At 35.4% G+C, this 20,053-nt stretch overlaps 2 protein-coding genes across 2 annotated transcripts; one reads left to right on the forward strand and one right to left on the reverse strand.

Annotated features, from left to right (window-relative positions):
• Positions 1-578: 578 nt before the first annotated feature.
• LOC110739825 lies at positions 579-3,377 on the reverse strand. Its single transcript, XM_021920309.1, has 2 exons — positions 3,222-3,377; positions 579-881 (listed from the first exon to the last, which is right to left on the reverse strand). Exons 1-2 carry the CDS (start codon positions 3,375-3,377, stop codon positions 579-581), a joined length of 459 nt encoding a protein of 152 aa, XP_021776001.1.
• Positions 3,378-8,951: 5,574 nt separating this feature from the next.
• On the forward strand, positions 8,952-19,453 carry LOC110739767 (beta-glucosidase 13-like). The gene is made up of 11 exons (XM_021920242.1): positions 8,952-9,351; positions 9,772-9,876; positions 13,391-13,466; positions 13,604-13,681; positions 14,106-14,193; positions 14,402-14,621; positions 14,724-14,842; positions 16,923-17,134; positions 18,244-18,381; positions 18,561-18,705; positions 19,041-19,453. Exons 1-11 carry the CDS (start codon positions 9,019-9,021, stop codon positions 19,222-19,224), a joined length of 1,698 nt encoding a protein of 565 aa, XP_021775934.1. The 5' UTR covers positions 8,952-9,018; the 3' UTR covers positions 19,225-19,453.
• The last annotated feature ends 600 nt before the right edge of the window (positions 19,454-20,053 follow it).

The following is a 20,053-nucleotide window of genomic DNA, read 5'->3' on the forward strand; positions in this document are numbered from 1 at the left end:
ATTTTTTAACAGGTGTTATAATTAAACTTCGAAATCTTAAGGTGTTAAAAACAAAATTAAGTCTTTAAACAGGTGTTATTTTCTAATTTAGCCTATTATATAAGCCATTTGCAAGCCTTTTGTCGGCTAACTGTTCGACATGCATTGTATACTGTCGGTTAAATTATTACACTGGTCAATGAATTGTATACTGTCGGTTCAAATTATTACACTGGCCATTCGAGTAGTGATACTTTGCACCTACTCAAACACCTCCGTTGACAATCTTTTGTCATGGTTATGCCTCATGCTGGCATATACCACCATCTGATTTGGCCGGTATTATACTTTGAACCTACAGCCTCACGAAAAGTAGATGTTCACAGTTGATCAGACTGTGAACTTACTATTTTCGAAGCAGCGGTTTTTAGTTGTCCGTCCCATTTAATTTTGCTGCCTCAAATGGAGGATGCTTAACAACGTATTACCGTCAAACCAGGTATCTTTTATATTATTATCGGTACTATCTGAGAAACATAATTAAAAAACGTGCATGATACATTATATTATCGGAACGTTACATATATATACTTAAACATTTAAACATAAAACTTCTTAAGCACCGAAGCATTCCACACATTCTTCAAAGGCTTCCCTTCCATGGTTTCCAAACGGTACGACCCTTGCCTTACTGTGTCACTAATTTTGTAAGGTCCTTCCCAATTTATTGATAACTTGCCGTCAACATTACCCTTTCTTGTTGCCGCTGTTCTCCGCAAAACCAAATCTCTAGTGATCATAGGACAGTGATTGACCCTTTTATTGTAAGCCCTTAACATTCTGTCCTTATGTGCTGCCGACTTAACTGCAACTTTCTCTCGAAGCTCAGGCAAGAAATCTAACTGCAGTCATAGCAATAGATTGTTTTGCTCTTCACAATAGTGTTGAATGTTGAACGTTGGTAATCCCACCTCAGTCGGAATCACCACTTCAGTGCCACACACTAAATTGAAAGGGGACTCCCCAGTTGCCTCTTTTGTTGAAGTCTGGTTTGCCCATAATATCTCCGGGATAAGATCGGCCCATAGGCCCTTGACATCTTCAATCTTCTTTTTTAGGGCCGTTATAATCTGCTTGTTGGCTGCCTTGGCCTAACCGTTAGACTGTGGATGGCACACCGCTGCATATGCGAACTTGACTTTGTACATTGATGAGAGGCAAATAGCTAGGTCATTGGACTAACTACCCTCTACCAAACAATATTTATATACCTAAACCTTCACCAAACAAGTCTAGTGATAAGTAAAGGGTCGATCCTCAGAGACGGCGAATCATTATAAACACTACCGTTACTAAGCTAGGTCAAAGGGATATGGAGAAAGAACGGACTAAATATAAGAAGGGAAAAACTAAAAAATATGAAAAGAAACCAAAAAATAAAATCACTAGGGAAGGGGAATCAAGGCAATCAATGTTACAAGCACAAGCATAGCAATGAACGCGGACATTCTCAATAACTTGAAAGGGGCAAAGCTCAATCATCTAGGTCTCTCCCGAGCACGCTACACAATAAAGCACCCAACCCCAGCTAAGGGCTCGTGATCAACTCAAAGGGTTCACTTCTACCTAATTAGCTCTTTCCCAAGCAACTAAATGGGTAGCAATTAGATCATGCATTCAACCGGCCAAAGCGAAAGCAAGCATTACACATACCTCAATGAGCACATCCAAATCACTAAGAATTAATCCGCACACACCACCATTCTAGCACTAATCAATCGCAAGCAAACAAACATCAATAATCTAATTGGTCAAGTCGATAATATGGAGAATTGCCTAACAACCTAGGTCACTCCCGCACACACTAGGCCATTAAACTCTCAACCCCGCCTATGAGGTCATGGTCAACTAAACAATGAAATACTTTATTAAGCTAGCTCACTCCCGCACAACTAACACAATAGCGATTAAATCATGACACCAATTGGCTAGAAAGACACCAAGCATTAAGACCTTCACTTTTAGTTCAATACATCAACAATTCCAATTAACCCATCAATAAAGTGTTCATCTTGCTCATTAATCTCCAATTAAACCCTATTCCTAGCTAAGAAAATTACTCTAACATAATTAAACTAGCAAAATCAAAGACATTAACACAACTAAACTAACATGAGCAACAAACATTAACCAACAAAGAGGAACAAGAAAGAGACTAAGAATAAAACCCAACAGGAAGAACAAATTACCAAAACTACTATACTAATCAAGCAAATAATTAAACAAAGCAAGAATTAAAGAAAGAAATAAATGAGATAGAGTTAAGAATGCTCATTAGATTTATGAAGAGAAATCCAAAACAATGTCACTTTGCATCTTCATCTTCTTCAATCCTCCATTAAAGCTCTTCACTTTCTCTCTCTAAATTACCCTAGAGTACTCCTAATCTACATTACAAAGTATAAAAACAAAGATTAAAACTAAATCTAAGCCTAATTTATGTGAAGATTGATGGAGAGATGTTAGGGTTTAATCCCTCAAGGAGGTGGGAGAAAACCCCAAAGAAAACCCCAATCAAAAGCTTCGCCAAAATGAGAGGAGGACGAAGATATAAAATAAACGGAAGCAGCTCGTGCGCGCCCGCGCAGGGAGGTTGCGCGCCCGCAAAGAGCATCTACAGGAGGTTGATTGGCTTGGCAACGACATTCATTTTCAAACAGCCATACCTTCTGTTATTGGAGGCTTCTGGGGGCGTGCGACCTACCGTTGGAAAGATCTTCAAGTTTAGTTTCCAATGCAACTTGAATAACCTCATTCCTATTTGTAGATCAAAAGTTATGGCCAAAACAATGAGAAAAGGTCAGTCTCCGTGCCCACTGTGCACCCACGGGAGCCATTTACAACTTTACACACATCTTCCTCCTTCCTTTACTTGACTTGGCTTGCACTTGGGCCACCTTCATTGGTTCGGGAATTCTAAAATGATTTAAATTGCCCTTCAAAGCTGCACCCAAACCACAAACATGTACCTAATGCAATAAATGACATACGAGAGTAAAAGGGAATATATAAATGCATCAAAAATGATATAAAACATATAAAACCATGCAAATCTTCCCAAATTACTCAACTAATCAAAACCAAGATTTTATTTACTAAATACACACGAAATCATAACAAAAATAAATCAAAATAAAGCAATAAAGCTAACTATAGAGTGCCATAAATGGCACTCATCATACATGGCCAAGAGTCTTTGACTGGCTTGCAATCAAACGGTGATCCTTGATCAAAAACCATTGCCATCGGTAACCCAAATCTGGTAAAGATGTTTTTCCATATGAACATTTTTTATCTCGAATGTTAATATCTTTGCTATTAGTTCTGCTTCTATCCATTCGAGAATTTTATAATACCACTGACTGCTGTTATCAACAATGAACCTCTTTTGAATCTTCATCTATACTTTTTTGGTTTCAAAATCTTGACCATAACTATTCTCTCTAGATCGTTAAAACTGGAGCTAGCCAACCTTGCTAGAGCATCAGCCTGTGAGTTTTGTGCTTTGGAACCAATGTTATTTCAAAGTGTTCTAGCTGTGCCGATAACTTCTTGAGCTTCTCAACTTATTTTACCATTGCTGACTCTCGTGCCTCTTATTCGCCAGTAAATTAGCTTGATACCAACTCTGAATCAATTATCAAAACTAACCGCCTGGCCTCTACCGCTAAGGACAACTGCACCCCTACTATTGCCGCCTCATACTTTGCTTCATTATTTGAAGCTTTAAATTTGAACTTCAGTGCGTACTCAAATATGTCCCACTATGGCGACGATGTCACTATCTCGGCCCCTGATCCAGTCACAGTAGCGGATTCATCCACCGACACTTGCCATGTTCCCACCTGCTCCTCTTCGTCATTGTAGGAAGCTTCTACAATGAAGTCTGATAATGCCTGCGCTTTAATTGACACTCTAGGCTTGTAAACCAATTCGTATTCCGACTATTCAATTGCTCATTTCAACAACCGGCCCGAAGTATCCATCTTCTGCAAGGATTTTTCTAACGGCTAGTTAGTAAGTGCTTGTATCACATGGGCATCGAAATATGGCATGAGTTTCTTTGCTGCTATAACAACAGCATATGCCATCTTCTCAATTACTGGATATCTGCGTTCTTCCGCATTCATGGCTGACAAAGTAGATTGGCAGTTGTCATTTTTTTCTTTCTACCAACAATACCGCTGCCACTGTCTTCGAAGAAGCTCATATGTATAGCTGTAGCTGTTCCCTACGCTCTGGTCTTGCTACTGTCGACAACGACCTCAAATGATTCCTAACCACCTCCAGGGCTTCAATCTGGTCCTTTCCCCATTCAAAAGTTTTATTTTGCTGAAGACCACAAAAAAGGGGAATGCCTTATCAGCGGAGTAACTGATGAACCGTGTTAGGGCTTCCATTCGGCCTGTAAGACTTTTCAAGTAACGTATTGTTTTCGGTTGCTTCATATCAAGTATTGCATTAACCTTATTTAGATTTGCATCAATTCCTCCCTCACAAACCATGAACCCTAAGAACTTGCCTGAACGAACCCCAAACACACATTTTTCTAGATTCAACTTCATCTGGTACCGTCGAAGGGTATCAAAGGTTTCCCTTAGGTCAGCAATGTGATCTATTTCCAACCGACTTTTCACAATTGTATCATCCACATACACCTCTACATTTTGCCCTTTTTTCTTCTCAAAGATCTTCTCGACCAGCTTCTAATAAGTCGCTCCGGCGTTCTTTAAACGAAACGGCATAGCCTTATAGAAATAGACTCCTACGTCCGTTATGAGCACAACTTTGGCCCTATCTGATTCATGTAGGCTAACCTGATGGTATCCCGAAAAAGCATCCAGGAAACTGAGCATTGCATGTTCGGATGTGGAATCTACTAGTCTGTCTATCCGTGGTAACGCATAACAGTCCTTAGGGCATGATTTATTCAAATCTGTAAAGTCAATGCACATTCGCCACTTTCCTGTCGGCTTTCTCACCATAATCACATTCGCCAACCATTTCGGGTATGTGCAAGGCTCAATAAACCCTGCTGCCAAGAGCTTATTGACTTTAGCTTTTATTGCCTCAATCTTTTCTATCGAGAAATTTCTCTTCTTTTGCCTTACCGGTCTAAACCTTCTATCAACATTCAGCTTGTATACCATAATATCAGGATGTATTCCCGGCATCTCGTCCGCCAAGAAAGCAAATACATCTGCATTTTCTCGCAGCAAACTAATCAGATTACATCTCATTCTGTATCCATGTCTAACCCCACTTTAAATGTTCGGCCTTGGACACCCGGCTGGAGCTCAACTTGCGTTGTTACTCCCCCGAGAGCCGGTCTAGGTACTAATACCGGCCTTGTGTCAAAGTTTTCCATTGACAAATCACACACTGATGGCTCTCTGTCCCTTTTCGGACTATTCAGTGTAAGTAATCCTCGGGTGGGTTGCTTCAATGCAGTCGTATAACAGGATTTTGCCATTTCCTAGCCTCCATGTACCTTCTCCACATGTCCTTCATTCGATACATAGGTCATTGTGAGGTGATATTTCGACACTACAACCTGCGTGTCATGAATGAGCCATCTGCCGATAATCGCATTATATGCTGACGGTACATCAACTACTATGAACTTAGCCATTACGTCCCTTGTTGAGGGTCCATCGCCAAACCGAACTGGTTAGACAATACCGCCATCTGACCTACTGTTGAACCATTAAATCCAATTACAAGAAAGGAAATCATCTAATTACAAGATAGGAAACCTGTGTCAAATACTGCCTACCTATCATCATTGCATCAAATGCCTTCGTGAATAGGATATTTGCTGAACTCCCTCCGTCAACCAGAATCCACTTTATTTCTGCCCTATTTATAAAGAGTATTATTACCAAAGGATCATCGTGAGGAAAAACAATTCCCTTTGCGTCTTCTTTTGATAAGGTGCGTGACACTAGGAATGTTGGAGGGCCGAGGACGGCTTTTAACATCTAGTGCATTCACTATATGCCAATGTTCTGACAAGCATTTTCCTACACCGCTAATCGTCCCTCCATGAACCGCCCACTGGTAATAACATCAACCACTATGTTTCTCCCAGATGATGACGGTGGTTGTCTTCCATCTCCTTGTCAATTTACTCCGACCTGCTTCTTTTCATTTATGGTATCTTGTTGCCGGTATTCTGTTTGACGGGGGACTATCGGTTGCTGACTTCCCCTTGAATGCAAACGATATTTAGTTAAATGCCCTTTTTTTATCAGCTCTTCTATGTTATCTTTCAACTGCATGCAATCTTCTGTGTAATGGCCAACATCACGATGAAACATGCAATACTTTTTCATATCTCTGCCTTTTGCCTTCATCGGTGTCGGTCTCACCCAATCTTCTCTATTCTGATTTACTGAGTAGATGGCGGCCCTAGGCATATTCAATGGGGTGAAAGTACTGTACCGTGCTGGTACCTTTGCACCTCTACCTACCTATCAGCCCCCAACCCCTATCATCAGACATGGGGCTCTGGGCCTACTACTTCCAAATGTAGTATTGTCAGATGGATGCTGAATTTTCTCTACCGGCACAGTTCTGCTACTTGTTTTCAACAGCTCTTCCCCTTTGATGTAATCATAAGCCTTATTAAAGGCCACTACTAATGTCAGGAGATTCTTCTGCGTTAGGTATCATTTGAATTCACAATTATTGAGACCATTCATCTACGCCATAACTGCAATTTCTTGTTGTAGCTTCGGGATTGTATTTGCTTCATTATTAAACCTCCTGATATAGTCCCTTAGAGACTCATCCGATCTTTGCTCAACTACCATCAGCTCTCCTGATGTCCTTTTCCAGACACCGTTACTGACATACTGCCCCACAAACATCTTTGTCAGCCTTTCAAAGCTATTAATCGTTCCATTTCCTAGATTGGAAAACCAATCTGAAGTTGCTCTAGTCAAGGTGGTTGGGAAAATCTTGCACTAGACGGCATTAGAATTTGTGTATAGGACCATATGCCCTTCATAGGACGTTATGAATCTGTTCGGATCCCCCCTGTCGTCATGCTTGCACATCGGCATCTTAATCTTTTCCATTGGCTGATCTAGGATATCTTGTGTAAACGGTGAGGCCCGTGGCTTCACAACTGCCCGTATCGCACCATGACCTGCACTTTACAAAGTTATTTTCCTTTGGGTCCTCGAATTGACAACATGGCTAGAGGATTGCGCCTCTGTTTCCTGATTTGTCGTATGTGTCCTTATCGGCGATACCTCCCGAGATCAATGCCTCAGAAAACGCTCGCATTGTTGAAATGGCTATCAAGATTGACTATTAGCACTTCACCTCTGATCTGCCCAATAACTGTTCCTCCTGCTTCTTTTCTTTTTCTGCTCATTGCTCTCATTACCCTGGCTGTCAACTCCAGCTCCTCCTGAGTAAACTCAGCCAAAGGGTCTTGTATTGTATCATTTTGTCGTTCAGGTGATATCGGCATGTTGAACTTATTTCCTTCTAAGGTATGGGTCTCATCTTCTATTTCAACATCTGGGATGTCGTACCATTTCCCGTTGTCATATTCAAATTAACAGTTTCCGTGATTCCCTTATCATTTACCTGTGTTTCTTAGTCCGGGGTGAGTTCGGGGATAACCAATCCGATGATGAAGTTAGAAAATGTTTTCAAAAAGAAGAAGAGAAGAGAAAATATTGAGAGAATAGGAGCGAGAGAGAGAGGGAGCATTTATTTTTACCTTTAATTGAAGAGTTAAATTGCTTATTTTTAGTAGACTTCCTGCTAGGTGGCTGCATGCCATGCAAATAATATTCATGCCAAGTGTTGGTCATCCCATGCCACGTGGTGTACGCAGCGTGACCATGGTTCTAACCGTTACGACTAAAAGCCGACATGATCTTTCTGATCTATAGTTGTAACCAGAGTCATTCCCAAAAGGTTTGATATCGACTCTGTTATCTTCTTTATCGGTATCCTCCCGTATAGCTACCACCAGGAATAGCATTTGTGGTAGCTAGGGTTGGATCAAGAACTAGAGGAATAGCATTTGTTGTTGATCGTGGTTGATCCATTCCTAGATACCACAAATGATATTCCTCTAGTTCTTGATCGTGAAAAAGTAGTCAATATTCTAATTGGGTAGAATTAATTGAATGCCATGCTCATGCCTTTGACATTCTTGATCATATAGACCCGAAAACATCTCAACCTGCAGATTTATGTGATATATTTTGTACAACTATCTTTAGAGGTTTCCTAATACAACTGAGACTCATATTGTAACTCTTTCTATATATATATTGATCAATGAAAATCACTCCAATTTGAGGAGTTCCACAAAATCTAACAACTTTTAATTCTTATTAACCTTTCTATCACATGTTATTTTTGAGTGATTTGCATCATTTGATCAGATAAGAGATTAAAGATCTATAGACTTCTTCCAAATTGTGCTATGCCATTGATCTACAATCTCCTTTGATCAATTGATCCTTCTCTCCTAGTTAGCCACGTCATCAGTCCTTTGGTTATAGTCTTTAATAATTATCCCTATCAATTTCTAGATATGACTTTCTTGAAGATTTCCACATGTCTATTGATTTTAATAAAGAGTTTTACCGGCCCATGTGAACTAAACAATCATCAACTTAATTAATCCAGCACAATAATGAATATGAAATTAGGAATTAAAAATGCAGATTTGTTTGTCAGGATTTTTTTAAGCAAGACATAAACGAAGAGTAGGTAAAGATGTGCGGATCGGAGTAACATATATTAAATCGTTAATTATTAGATTTTTTAATTAAAAATCAACTTAATTTTCATTAAAGAGTAGGTGATTAATGACTCGTCTGAACTTGACCTTTCATTGACAACGTGTTTTAAAAAACTGGAGAGAAGGGCATAACATGGATTTCAAATATACAATACTCTTGTTGATCTTGAAGTTTGTAGCTTTTGTTTTTCGAAATCAAAACCATGTCTACCTTTATTTTAAACCCATTATGTCACATTGTTACACCATCCATTACCACTAAATTTAACCTAAATGACCCAAATAATAAGCTGCTTTTTTCTAAATCAAATAAAAGTAGTAGTAATTTGCATCTAAGAAAATCCTCCAATAATTCTTCTCTTGCTGTGAAATGCATCAAGGAAGAAGGAAAAGTTGGGAGTGTTAATGAGCATCATCAAAAGCACAATTTAGTTGTGGAAAACATTCCTCCTCCTACACAACTACCTTTTTATGATTTGGAAAGAGATGATTTCCCTCATGATTTTCTCTTTGGTGCCTCCACTTCTGCCCTTCAGGTTTTTCCTTGCTTTCTTTAAGTTCAAGTCTTCTAAAGTTATTCTATCTGTTCGGAATTAATAGTATGTTTTTTAAAATATAAAAACTAGGCTGTGTGTTTGGAATCGAGAGCTAGTCTTTTCATTTTCATATCATTACTACTACATTTTCTAATTATCAAATGCAACGATTGAAATTGAGCTAATTAATGCAACGATCTTTTTATAGCTATAGGTCTAATGCAACTGCGTCATGGTTAATTTATCTTTTTGTACATGTAATACTACATACGTACTAAATAAGTAGATATAATTAAAGTACTATATTGATCTATTATATGTACGTAGTACTTTATTTCAATTAATATCGTTTTTTCTGAAAGTTTCATGAATTGATATGGTTTTTGAACTGGAGTTTGATATGTATGCTAAATTTCATAGATTGAAGGACAAGGGAATGAAGGTGGAAGAGGGAAAGGTACTTGGGACTCCATGATCGAAGCCAACAAAGGGAGGAAAGCTGTTGATTCCTACAACCTTTATAAGGTATGGGTCGTAGTTACAACTTACAAGGACGTATATTATACATGTAAAAGTCACATGAGTCATACTTTTCGAAACAGGGGCAGTATGTTAGTTAGGGGTGTTAACAAGCCGAGTTGTCTGCTCGTGAACTGATCGAAACTCGACTAGATCAAGGCTCGGTATAGGTTCGGCTCAAGTGAGCTTAACTTGATCTCGGTTTTGGCTCGAGATCGATCTTAACGAGCTAAGCTTGAGCTATCCTTCGCTCATATCGAAAGCTCGTGAGCAAGCTCAAGTGTTTATTGAATAATATTTTTTTTTTTTTTTAGTAAATTAGTTATTAGAATAAACTTTCTTCATTTTAAGGCTTAGGGATTAAAATTAATCTTCAAAACTCTAGTGTTCTATTTTTGTTGTTTATATAGAAGAACCAAAAAAAAAAAAAGGGGGGAAAAAGTAACCCCACATTAAAAGATGGGAGCAAGTGATTGAATATGAGAGTTATAAAAGCAAACTTTGATTGTCTTAGAAACGACAATGAGCACCATTTGGGCCTTGGTTAAATGGAATAAATATTGAAGTCTAGTTGTATTATTATAAAAAGTTGCAAATTTTGCTGGGCTTGACAAACCTTGAGCTTTGAGTCAAACCGAATGGAGCCAAGTCGAGCCAAAGCCTTTAAGAGTCTCGAGCTCAGGCCGAGCCTTAAGCGGTCTCGATCTCACACTGAGCTCGATTTTTTCAGGCTAGAAGAGCTTCGAGTTTGAGCCAAACTTGAACTCATGAGCTTTGAGCTTATAGGCTTGGTCTTGATATCGGTTCGGTTCGTTAACACCCTATTGTAAGTAATGTAACTAGTTGCATTGTCGGTCCAGACAATTCACTGTTTAACTAATATATATAATTCATAAGAGGATATGGAGTATCTTTTTTTTTTTTTTTTTTTTTTTTTTTCGAGGAAGGATATGGACTATCTTTAGTAAAATGTTTAAGAAACAATTTCTTGACATTATTTAAGATGTAGCTTTCTTCAATAATGTTTTCTTAAACAATGATTAATACGAAGTTTAAAATAGAAATGTTAAAAAAAATATGGAATACCATGTCAACAATTAGGGGTGTACATAAACAGGACCGGACCTGAAAACCGACCTGAACCGGACCTGTTGGGACCGGACCTGATCCGGACCTGTAGATTCAGGTCCGGTCCCGGTCCTTGAAATTCAAGGTTTCCGTTTCCGGTCCGGATCAGGTCCAAAACCGGGGTTTTCAGGTCCGGACCTGAAACCCGGATTTTTTATATAATATATATATAAAAAAATATAAAAGCCTAAAAAACCTAATACTTCAACTATTCAGCAACGCCTCTTCTCCTCTCACCTTTTCTCTTATCCTTTCTGATTCTCAGTATCCCCTCTTCCTCTCTAATTCTCAATCTCCCCTCTTCCTCTCTGATTCTCAATCTCACCCTTTCTTTCTGGTTCTCAACGACTCCTCTTCCTCTCCTCTTCTCTCTTCCTGGCTCCAGCATCGTGGGATTGGAGCACCGTCGTCCAACATCGAGGCCCCGTCGTCCACCATCTGCCGTCACCAGAGTTTGTTTATACTTTAGTTTTAGTTGAATATAGGTTAGTATGTAGATCTAGTTTTATTTTTCACATAATTTACGATTATAATTATCTTTTTTAATGAAATTGTAATGTAAAATTATAAATTTTGTAATTTAAGTTTGTAGATCTATTTTTTCGAAATTTCTGTTTTTTTTTTCTCGGATTTTCTGACAATTTATGTATAATTTGTTTTTTGCGATTTTTTTGTTCGTTTTTTTGTTTTTTGTTCGGATGTTGGATGTATGTGTGGAATCGATTTGGGTTTTTTTTCTTTTTCTTTTGTTTTTCTGGGTTGTGGGTGCGGTGGATGCCTGACGGTGGTGGGTTTTTTTTTCAATTTTTTCGTTTTTCTGGGTTATGGGTGGGTATCAATGGGTCTGGGTTGTTGGGGTTATGGTGTCTGGGTTAAGGGGGTTAAGGTGGTTAAGGGGTGAGTTGGGGTAGGTGGTAGAAGGAAAGAAGCTTGTGGTGGTGGGCTGTGCGTAGGGGTGTATGTATTAGTGGTGGTGGGTTGTTCGTAGGAGGTTGTTGATGATAGTTTTTAGTCAAAACTTTGGCTTGAATAAAGAAAAAAAAAAGGGAAAATACAAATTCAGGTCTGTTCAGGTCTAAACCCGGACCGAACCTGAATTTTCAGGTCTGACCCGAAACCGGACCTGTTGATTCAGGTCCGGTCTCCGGTCCTCAAAATTCTCTAATTCAGGTCCCCGGTCCAAACAGGTCCGGTCCGGTTTTGGACCGGTGTACACCCCTATCAACAATTGACATACATATATATAATTTTGAATTGCAAATTACACTGTTGATTCAAATTACCTACAATATTTTAACCACAAAAGAAACTTATGTTTAGTGAAATAAAATTATTACGGTAATTAAATTATATTTATTGAGCATAAATTATTTTTACTAATCATAGATGATTTTTATTGATTTAAACTTATTTTACGAACTTATTACGTATTTTGTATTTGCTAGTTTTGATTTTTATTATAGATTTTATATAAATTTTTTTATCAATGCATTTATTCTTACTTTTAAGAATAAAAAGTACTGATATTTATTGAATTAAACTTAAACTAAGCTAATCTTTTCATTTAAAACTTGTAATATAAGTATGGCTTCTTGTCTACGTATGTGTTGCATGCTCAACACCAATACTTGAGGAGATATTTTGGGCATGCACATGTTGTAAAATGTAGAATTAAACTTCTATAGTCATGATTTTAGTTTGTTTCTTCTCTAATACAACTACTACCTTGTTTCACAATAAGTCCAATATTTTAACTTTTTTAATTTGTTAAACCATGACCTTGACCAATAGTTTTTGCATGTATATACGAAGTTTCAATCAATAAAAAATTATATTTTAAAAATATACATTGAAACTAATCTAATAATATTTTTTAATTTATTACTAACTTTCTATAAATATGTGAAAACTGTAGTCAAAAGTTAGTTGATGAATAATGTAGAAAATCAAAGCAATACATATATTGTAAAATAGACGTAATGATAATTTCAAATAGTTTCTCAAATGCTCAAAGGTCTTCATGGTACAAGCTTGTAAGTAAGACTAGGTAAATAAGCACTAATCACTTTTCATTTATGTTTCACAAATAATAGCCAAAAATTACAACTAATGTAAAATAAAATTAGTAGTAATTTTTCCTTCCTAACGTAGTTACATGTCTTACGGTTAACTTGGGCTAAAGGCCTAGAAACAATTTGAACTTTGAGTTTTCCAATAGAAAATAAACTAATTAATAACATTTGGAATTGAAGTTAGTTTATATCCATGATAAACATGACTTCAATCTAGCGGCTTTGAATTTTGATAGTGATACCATTTATGCCAATAAACCTAAGTATCCAAGTCAATTTCGTAATTTATAAAAACAATATTGTACCTATGAAAAATGCAGGAAGATGTTAAGTTGTTGAAAGAAATGGGCATGAATACGTACAGATTCTCCATTTCTTGGTCAAGGATATTGCCAAGTGAGTTCCTTAGCTTGATGCTAATTTTATTTAATCCCTATCCCATCTTCTTATACGTAATTAGAACCAATAATATTATGATTTTCACGAGTTTATCACGCAATTGTTAATTTGTTAATTCAATCTTTTATATGCAGATGGTACTATTCGTTCGGGCGTAAATGAAGATGGCATAAATTTCTACAACTACTTAATTAATGAATTAATTGAAAATGGTAGCCCTTTAATTTATTTTCAATGCATCATATGGTACCGTACTTCATATTAAATAATATTTTCTCTGTTTATTTGATTGTAATGCTTTGACTTTTGCACTATCTACCTAATTTGATTGGTTTTGTATGACTAGTATTTGAGGAAATCATACCATTTGAATCTACATATCAATCAAGCAATGAATGTTTTTAAGTGTAAATGCTTTACAAAATTTTGACTTATTGATAATACAAGATATGAGTGATAGATAGTTATGCATTGAGAAGCGTGAAAGTAAACTTATAACTTTATAATATAGGAGGTTCTACGTTAGTACTCCGTACATGGCACACTAATTATACTTGGAAGTCTCTAATAATTCATATATACCCTGATTGGCTGATTAGTTGATCTCTAAATCTCTAATTAATCCAATGTTGTCAGATATTACTCCTATGGTTACATTACTCCACTTCGATCTGCCTCAAATTATACAGGACGAATTTGGAGGCTTCTTGAGTCCACACATCAGGTTCATGTTCTTTCAAAGACTACTATTTATTACTCAAAATAAATAGTTCCTCCTCGAAATTTAGTTGTCACATTACCGCTTAAATTACACCATCACTATGACAATAAATGCCGGCTGGAAAAAATATTTTACTATGGACAATATAGGAGTAACGTTGGTTTTCCTCAAAAAAAAAAAAAGTGACGTTGGTACGGTTTTTTACATACAGAGAACTGTTTAAGGAATATGCAGATCTATGCTTTAAGAAATTTGGCGATCGAGTAAAGTGTTGGGGGACAATTAATGAGCCTCTAATTTATGTTTACCTTGGAAAAAAGATGGGATTTCCTCCTCAACTACAGATTGATACTGAAGCTCCCTATATTGCTTACCATAATATTATCTTAGCTCATTCTGAGGCTGCAAAACTCTACAAGCACAAATATCAGGTACGTACCACTTGTTTCGAGTTTCGAAGATTGGAATCCTAAATGTTTCTTTAAATAAGTTGGTTTTGAAATCTAATTAGTTTCTCATACGATGTTTTGTAGAAAAAGCAAGGCGGGAAAATTGGAATTTCATTGCCAATTCAATGGTCTATGCCATTTAATCAACATGATTCTATGGATTTAGCTGCAACGGAAGCGTGTTTGGATCTCTCCGTTGGTTGGTATGTTAAATAAACATAATGTTAATCTCGTGCATTTAAATAATAAATCGATGATAAAAGTCTAATTATTGATGTTATTTAGCTAAAATGATTACTAGGTTGTAATATGGGTGATTAACGACGCTTTTATTACCTCTGCAAATCTTTAATTTCTTGTCCTCTTAAACACGACATACCCACTCTAAAGAAGAGTCTAACTGTATGTAATGTGTAACAAAGTTCTATCGTAATAGAAAATTTGAAAAATACCACCAACTATTGTTTACATTTTAAACAATACCACCTCAAGTTTTTTTATTCAATATTAATTATCACCTAGTTTTCTCAAAAACCAAATAAATTCCCACTACTTTTGCCCAACTCCCCTATATGACGTCATGGTGGGTCTTACTAATAATTTTTCTTCTCTTTTCCTTCAAATTTCCCTATTCTTCCTAATTAACCAATTTTGCAACTAATTAACCCTAGAATCTACTCCCCAAATTTAATTTATAAACCCTAATTTCAATTGAAAAACCCCCAAATTGATTTTATAAACCCTAATCAAACAAAACACTCTATAACATGATTATGCCCTCGATTTTGCATTGTCGTTTGGCTTGAAAAACAAATTAGTGAATTAAAACCCTAAATAACGCCTAATTGATTCGCAAACTGATTTTAAAATTAGACAAAGAGGAAGAGAGAGGAAGAAGAAGGAAGAACAGAGGTGAGAATCGAGGGAAAAGAGGGGTACAATTGGTAGTGAGGCCAACCATGACGTCATAGGGGAGTTGGGCAAAAGTGGTGGGAGTTTATTTGGTTTTTGAGAAAACTATGTGGTAATATACAATAAAAAAAAATAAAAAAAAAAACTTAAGGAGGTATTGTCTAAAACATGAACAATAATTGGTGCTATTTTTCAAATTTTCCTAATACCAATTTGTAGTATGTAGCGTTGCCTAGTTAGCAAAACAAACCTATACAGCTATACTTATGCATCCTCTCCATGTCTTTCAATACAACATAAATAGTCCATATCACTTGTGGCCTGGGATTTTCAAAGCAATAAAGAGAAGAGAAATATGTACGAATAGTGACTCACGTATATTGAAAATTTTATAATAGTCGTTTAAAAATTGAAATATGACTACAATAATGTTGAAGATAATGACTAACATATCATTTTTTTGTAAGATACTCCACCAATTTATTTCAATGTGGGTTGTCCCATGTCGAAGACGATCAATGAGAGACAGTTATCACGTACCATCACTTACAAGTTTGAGCTGTTGAGCATCGTAATTGCTCCACTCCAACCATACTCAATTGAATATTTTGGGATGATGAAAAACTTCAATTCTATTGTGCTGCAACCCACCTATACCCAATTAATTATTTTGGGATGATGAAACTTCAATTCTACTATGCTTGTTTGTTACTTCATCCGTTCTAAATTAGATGACACGTTTCTTTTATTACATTTGGCAATGTAAACGTTTAATCGAAATTATCTTTGGTTATATTATTGTAAAAAAATACTAAAAATTGAATTTTAATTAAGTACACATTGAAATGAATCTAACATATCTCACATAACTATGTTTTTTGATACCTATAAATTATAAATGTTAGTCAAAGTATAGTTAATGAATAGTGTCAAAAGTCAAAACGTGTCATCTGATTTAGATTGGAGGAAGTATGTACTACTATTCTCTTTTATTTTGTGTTCATTGTGCATATGGTCATTTACACATTTGTTTAACGCTTTGTTCTAATTTTCATGTTTTGATTGAATTTATCTTATTTGAACTTATTTGAATGAATTGTTTTCAATGTAGTAGTCCCATTTTCTCTATAACTTACCGTCACTGACTATATATCATGAAATGAATCAAAATCAATCAATTAATAAAATTAAACATGGCCTAGATATATAACATGGAATAAGATTCTAGATTAAAAATAGTTGGTACCACACGTAACACAAATTAATTATACGATGGTTAGAGTATCATCTAACCTAACGCTTTGTTTAAAATGAAGATTTTTTTTTTTTTTTTTTGTTTTTTTCGCAATCATCTAAAGCTTGATCAATTAGGTTTATGAATCCTCTTGTGCACGGCGATTACCCAGAATGGATGAAAAATAACGTACCAGGACTCCCAAAGTTCACGAACGAGGAAAAGGAGCTAGTGAAGGACGCTTATGATTTTATCGGTATAAATTACTACTCTTCAAGATACATCCAACAATCTTTCTCTTATGATGGTATGACGGGCGAAGTTACGATTTCTTTCAAGACCCAAACTGGTATGAATGATTATTTCAGTTTCATTTAATAAACACACGAGTCGTCACAGTCATCTTAAACATTCTAATCAACCTCTAGTATAAATTTTAATTTGCAATTGAATTGTGAAAGGAAGAAAAAGGAATAATACGTTGGATAAATAGAGAATTTAAGGTGTCTTATATTGAAAATTCTAATGTAATCTTATGACTTTTGATTACCACAATTTTTTTAAAATGAACGGCTGAGATTGTTTGTTTTTTTATTCTTTAATGAGTAATTTTAAATTAAAATTATTTTTTTATTATTTTATTCTAGAATTTCGAAAATATTAAAAAATAATTTCTGGAAGATAAAAATTATTTTTAATTAAAATTATTGATTAAAAATAAATAAAAAAACTAATAATATCAACCATTCATTTTAAAAATTTATGGTAGTCAAAAGTCATAAAACTACATTAGAATCATCTGTCATATATATAGCCTGGTTATACTTGTCTTAAATACCCATCTCAAAATATTGTGATTGTTTTATATATTGTTGTCGAATATAGAGATAGGTGCATCAAAGGGTAGTTTTTTTTTTTGCTCATTTGATTTTTTTTTATTATTATTTTTTTTTTTATTTAATGCTCATTTAAGATCAGTAGATTTTAAAATGAGCAAAAAAATACATTAAATGAATACCCTTGGTTGTACTTTACATGTATATATAATTTTTAAGTCAAACGTTTGCAATTTGTTATTAATGACTTCTAAATAATAGAAATTGATGAATACTTCGTATTATACTTAGAAAGAATTTAAACAATGGGGAGCAAAGTATAAATTACTTACTACTCCTAGTGTAACTCTTGGTTTCCAATTTAAATCAAGAGGCTAAAGTAATTAATCAAAGCATCAAATCTTTTACTTATCCTATAATTCTATCCCAATACCAAACAAAAATGAGAAAAATATAGCTCCTTAAACTTATAACTGTTCAGTTAAATCATTTCTAATTTTATGATTTCTAATGCACTAAAAATTATATATAAATATTACTACGAGTAAATTGAAACTATGGATTGAGAGTACATCGATCTTTCTACCATGTTAATAGATATTTGTTTATGAAATTACTCAAGAAAATGTTGAGAAGAAGAATCTTGGGAAGCCAGCTGAAGGGCGAAAGGATATTTATGATCATCCTAATGGACTTAAGCAATTGCTACTTCACATGAAGAAAAAGTATGGTAATCCTGAAGTATATGTGACTGAAAATGGTGAGTTACATGAACTACTACATTCTTTCTTCGGTCAGGATCCTTCTCCTTTACCGGAATTTTCAACAAAATTAAAACTATCTATACAATATACTTAATTCGTATGTTTAATTCACTTTCTATTGCTCATATTTTGTGCATTATTCAAGTAATCATGTTTAACATGTTCGGTATGGCAGGTATCTCTTCACAACCTACAATATCAGGTTCAATTAAGGATTTGATTAAACATGGAAAATATAATGAACTGCAAGACGCATTTTATGATTACGATAGAATCAAGTATGCAGCTGGCCATCTTATTGCTGTTCGTGATGCAATCAGGTAAATTTTTAATCCTAGTAACTCCCTTATTAGTGTCTAAATATAAGAGGTTTCAATGTAATTACTCCAGTTTAAAGTGTTTTAACTTTTCACGTGCTTAGCATTGGTCAAGACAACTCTTTGATTTTGCCAGGTCAAATTTGTTCAACTTATCTAGGTCTGCAATAAGCCAGTAGGGCACATATATGTGGTTTTACGCGAGTGTCACATGTATATATGAACGTTACATCGTACAAATATTATCATTTCTAGTTTGTATAAGCATTTCTGCCGAAATAGCACCTTATAAGAAAATGTTTGACATTGAACGTTGTTGTTTGTTGTACAAAAAACAGGGAGGGAGCAAACGTCAAGGGCTATGTGGTGTGGTCGTTGTTGGACAATATGGAAGTGGGAAGTGGTTATGATGTTCGCTTTGGTCTCAACTTTGTAGATTATTTTGATAATCACAAGAGATATCCAAAGTTATCTGCTATATGGCTCACTAAGTTTCTTAAATCTCATATAGTTGGATACTAATGGTTCTATAATTGTGATACTTTACAAAATTGTATGAGTACTATTGTTTTTTGGTTATTCGGTGTATCATGTACGTGATGAACTTGTAGCAAGACATATAATGGTTACTTTTGTTCGTCTCTTTCTTGGTTTTGCAAATAAATGGCTCGGATGTGCCATTGGTGTTTGGTTGTAATTTTGAAATTAACTTTATATTTTAAAGAAATGAAGTATGAATTTATTCTATGTAGTTTGAGATTAGAATTACTTACATGTCAATCCATAAAGATTTATAATGAATTCAATTTTTGGTTGTTCACTCCAAATAATCCCACCTTTGAATTATTATTTTTAAAAAATCCGAATTTTGGGAGACATTTGCTTTATTGCACCAAAAAAATCATTGTGGACTACGCTCATTGAGAACAATATTTTCTAGTGGGATCATGTTAACCTGGGGTATTATAGATGTTATCAGAGTCAAGACTCATTTCGGTGCCTTAGGGATGCAAGCTCCTTAATGGAGGGGAGAAGATAACTATGACACTAAAAAAGAAGTCTTCCTTAAAAGGGGTTAATACCTCAACGTAGTTTAGGCCTTTTGGGTTGGAAATCTGTCTCACACCAAAGCAAATCCTTGCGACGTAGGTCAAGAAAGGACATTATCTTCTAATGAGCTCATGTTGACGTGGATAGTTACATTGAACCTCTATGTTATTGTATCAAGTATGCACTTTACCTAAAACGACTTGTAATCATATGATATTGCATGCTATGTGAAACTAAACTATGTATCAACATAATTTAATGAAAATGTTAATGTGTTATCAACACACCAACTTACCAAGGC

The sequence above is a fragment of the Chenopodium quinoa genome, unplaced genomic scaffold (assembly GCF_001683475.1).
Source record: "Chenopodium quinoa cultivar QQ74 unplaced genomic scaffold, ASM168347v1, whole genome shotgun sequence".
NCBI classification, from domain to species: Eukaryota; Viridiplantae; Streptophyta; class Magnoliopsida; order Caryophyllales; family Amaranthaceae; genus Chenopodium; species Chenopodium quinoa.

Coding starts and splice junctions, on each gene's coding strand:
- LOC110739767 (XM_021920242.1), top strand. CDS start 9,019: ATGTCTACCTTTATTTTAAACCCATTATGTCACATTGTTACACCATCC. Junction 13,467..13,603: donor TTGGTCAAGGATATTGCCAA/GTGAGTTCCTTA, acceptor TTTTATATGCAG/ATGGTACTATTCGTTCGGGC. Junction 14,843..16,922: donor TTGGATCTCTCCGTTGGTTG/GTATGTTAAATA, acceptor TTGATCAATTAG/GTTTATGAATCCTCTTGTGC.
- LOC110739825 (XM_021920309.1), bottom strand. CDS start 3,377: ATGGATAGAAGCAGAACTAATAGCAAAGATATTAACATTCGAGATAAA. Junction 882..3,221: donor AGTCAAAGACTCTTGGCCAT/GTATGATGAGTG, acceptor CTATGACTGCAG/TTAGATTTCTTGCCTGAGCT.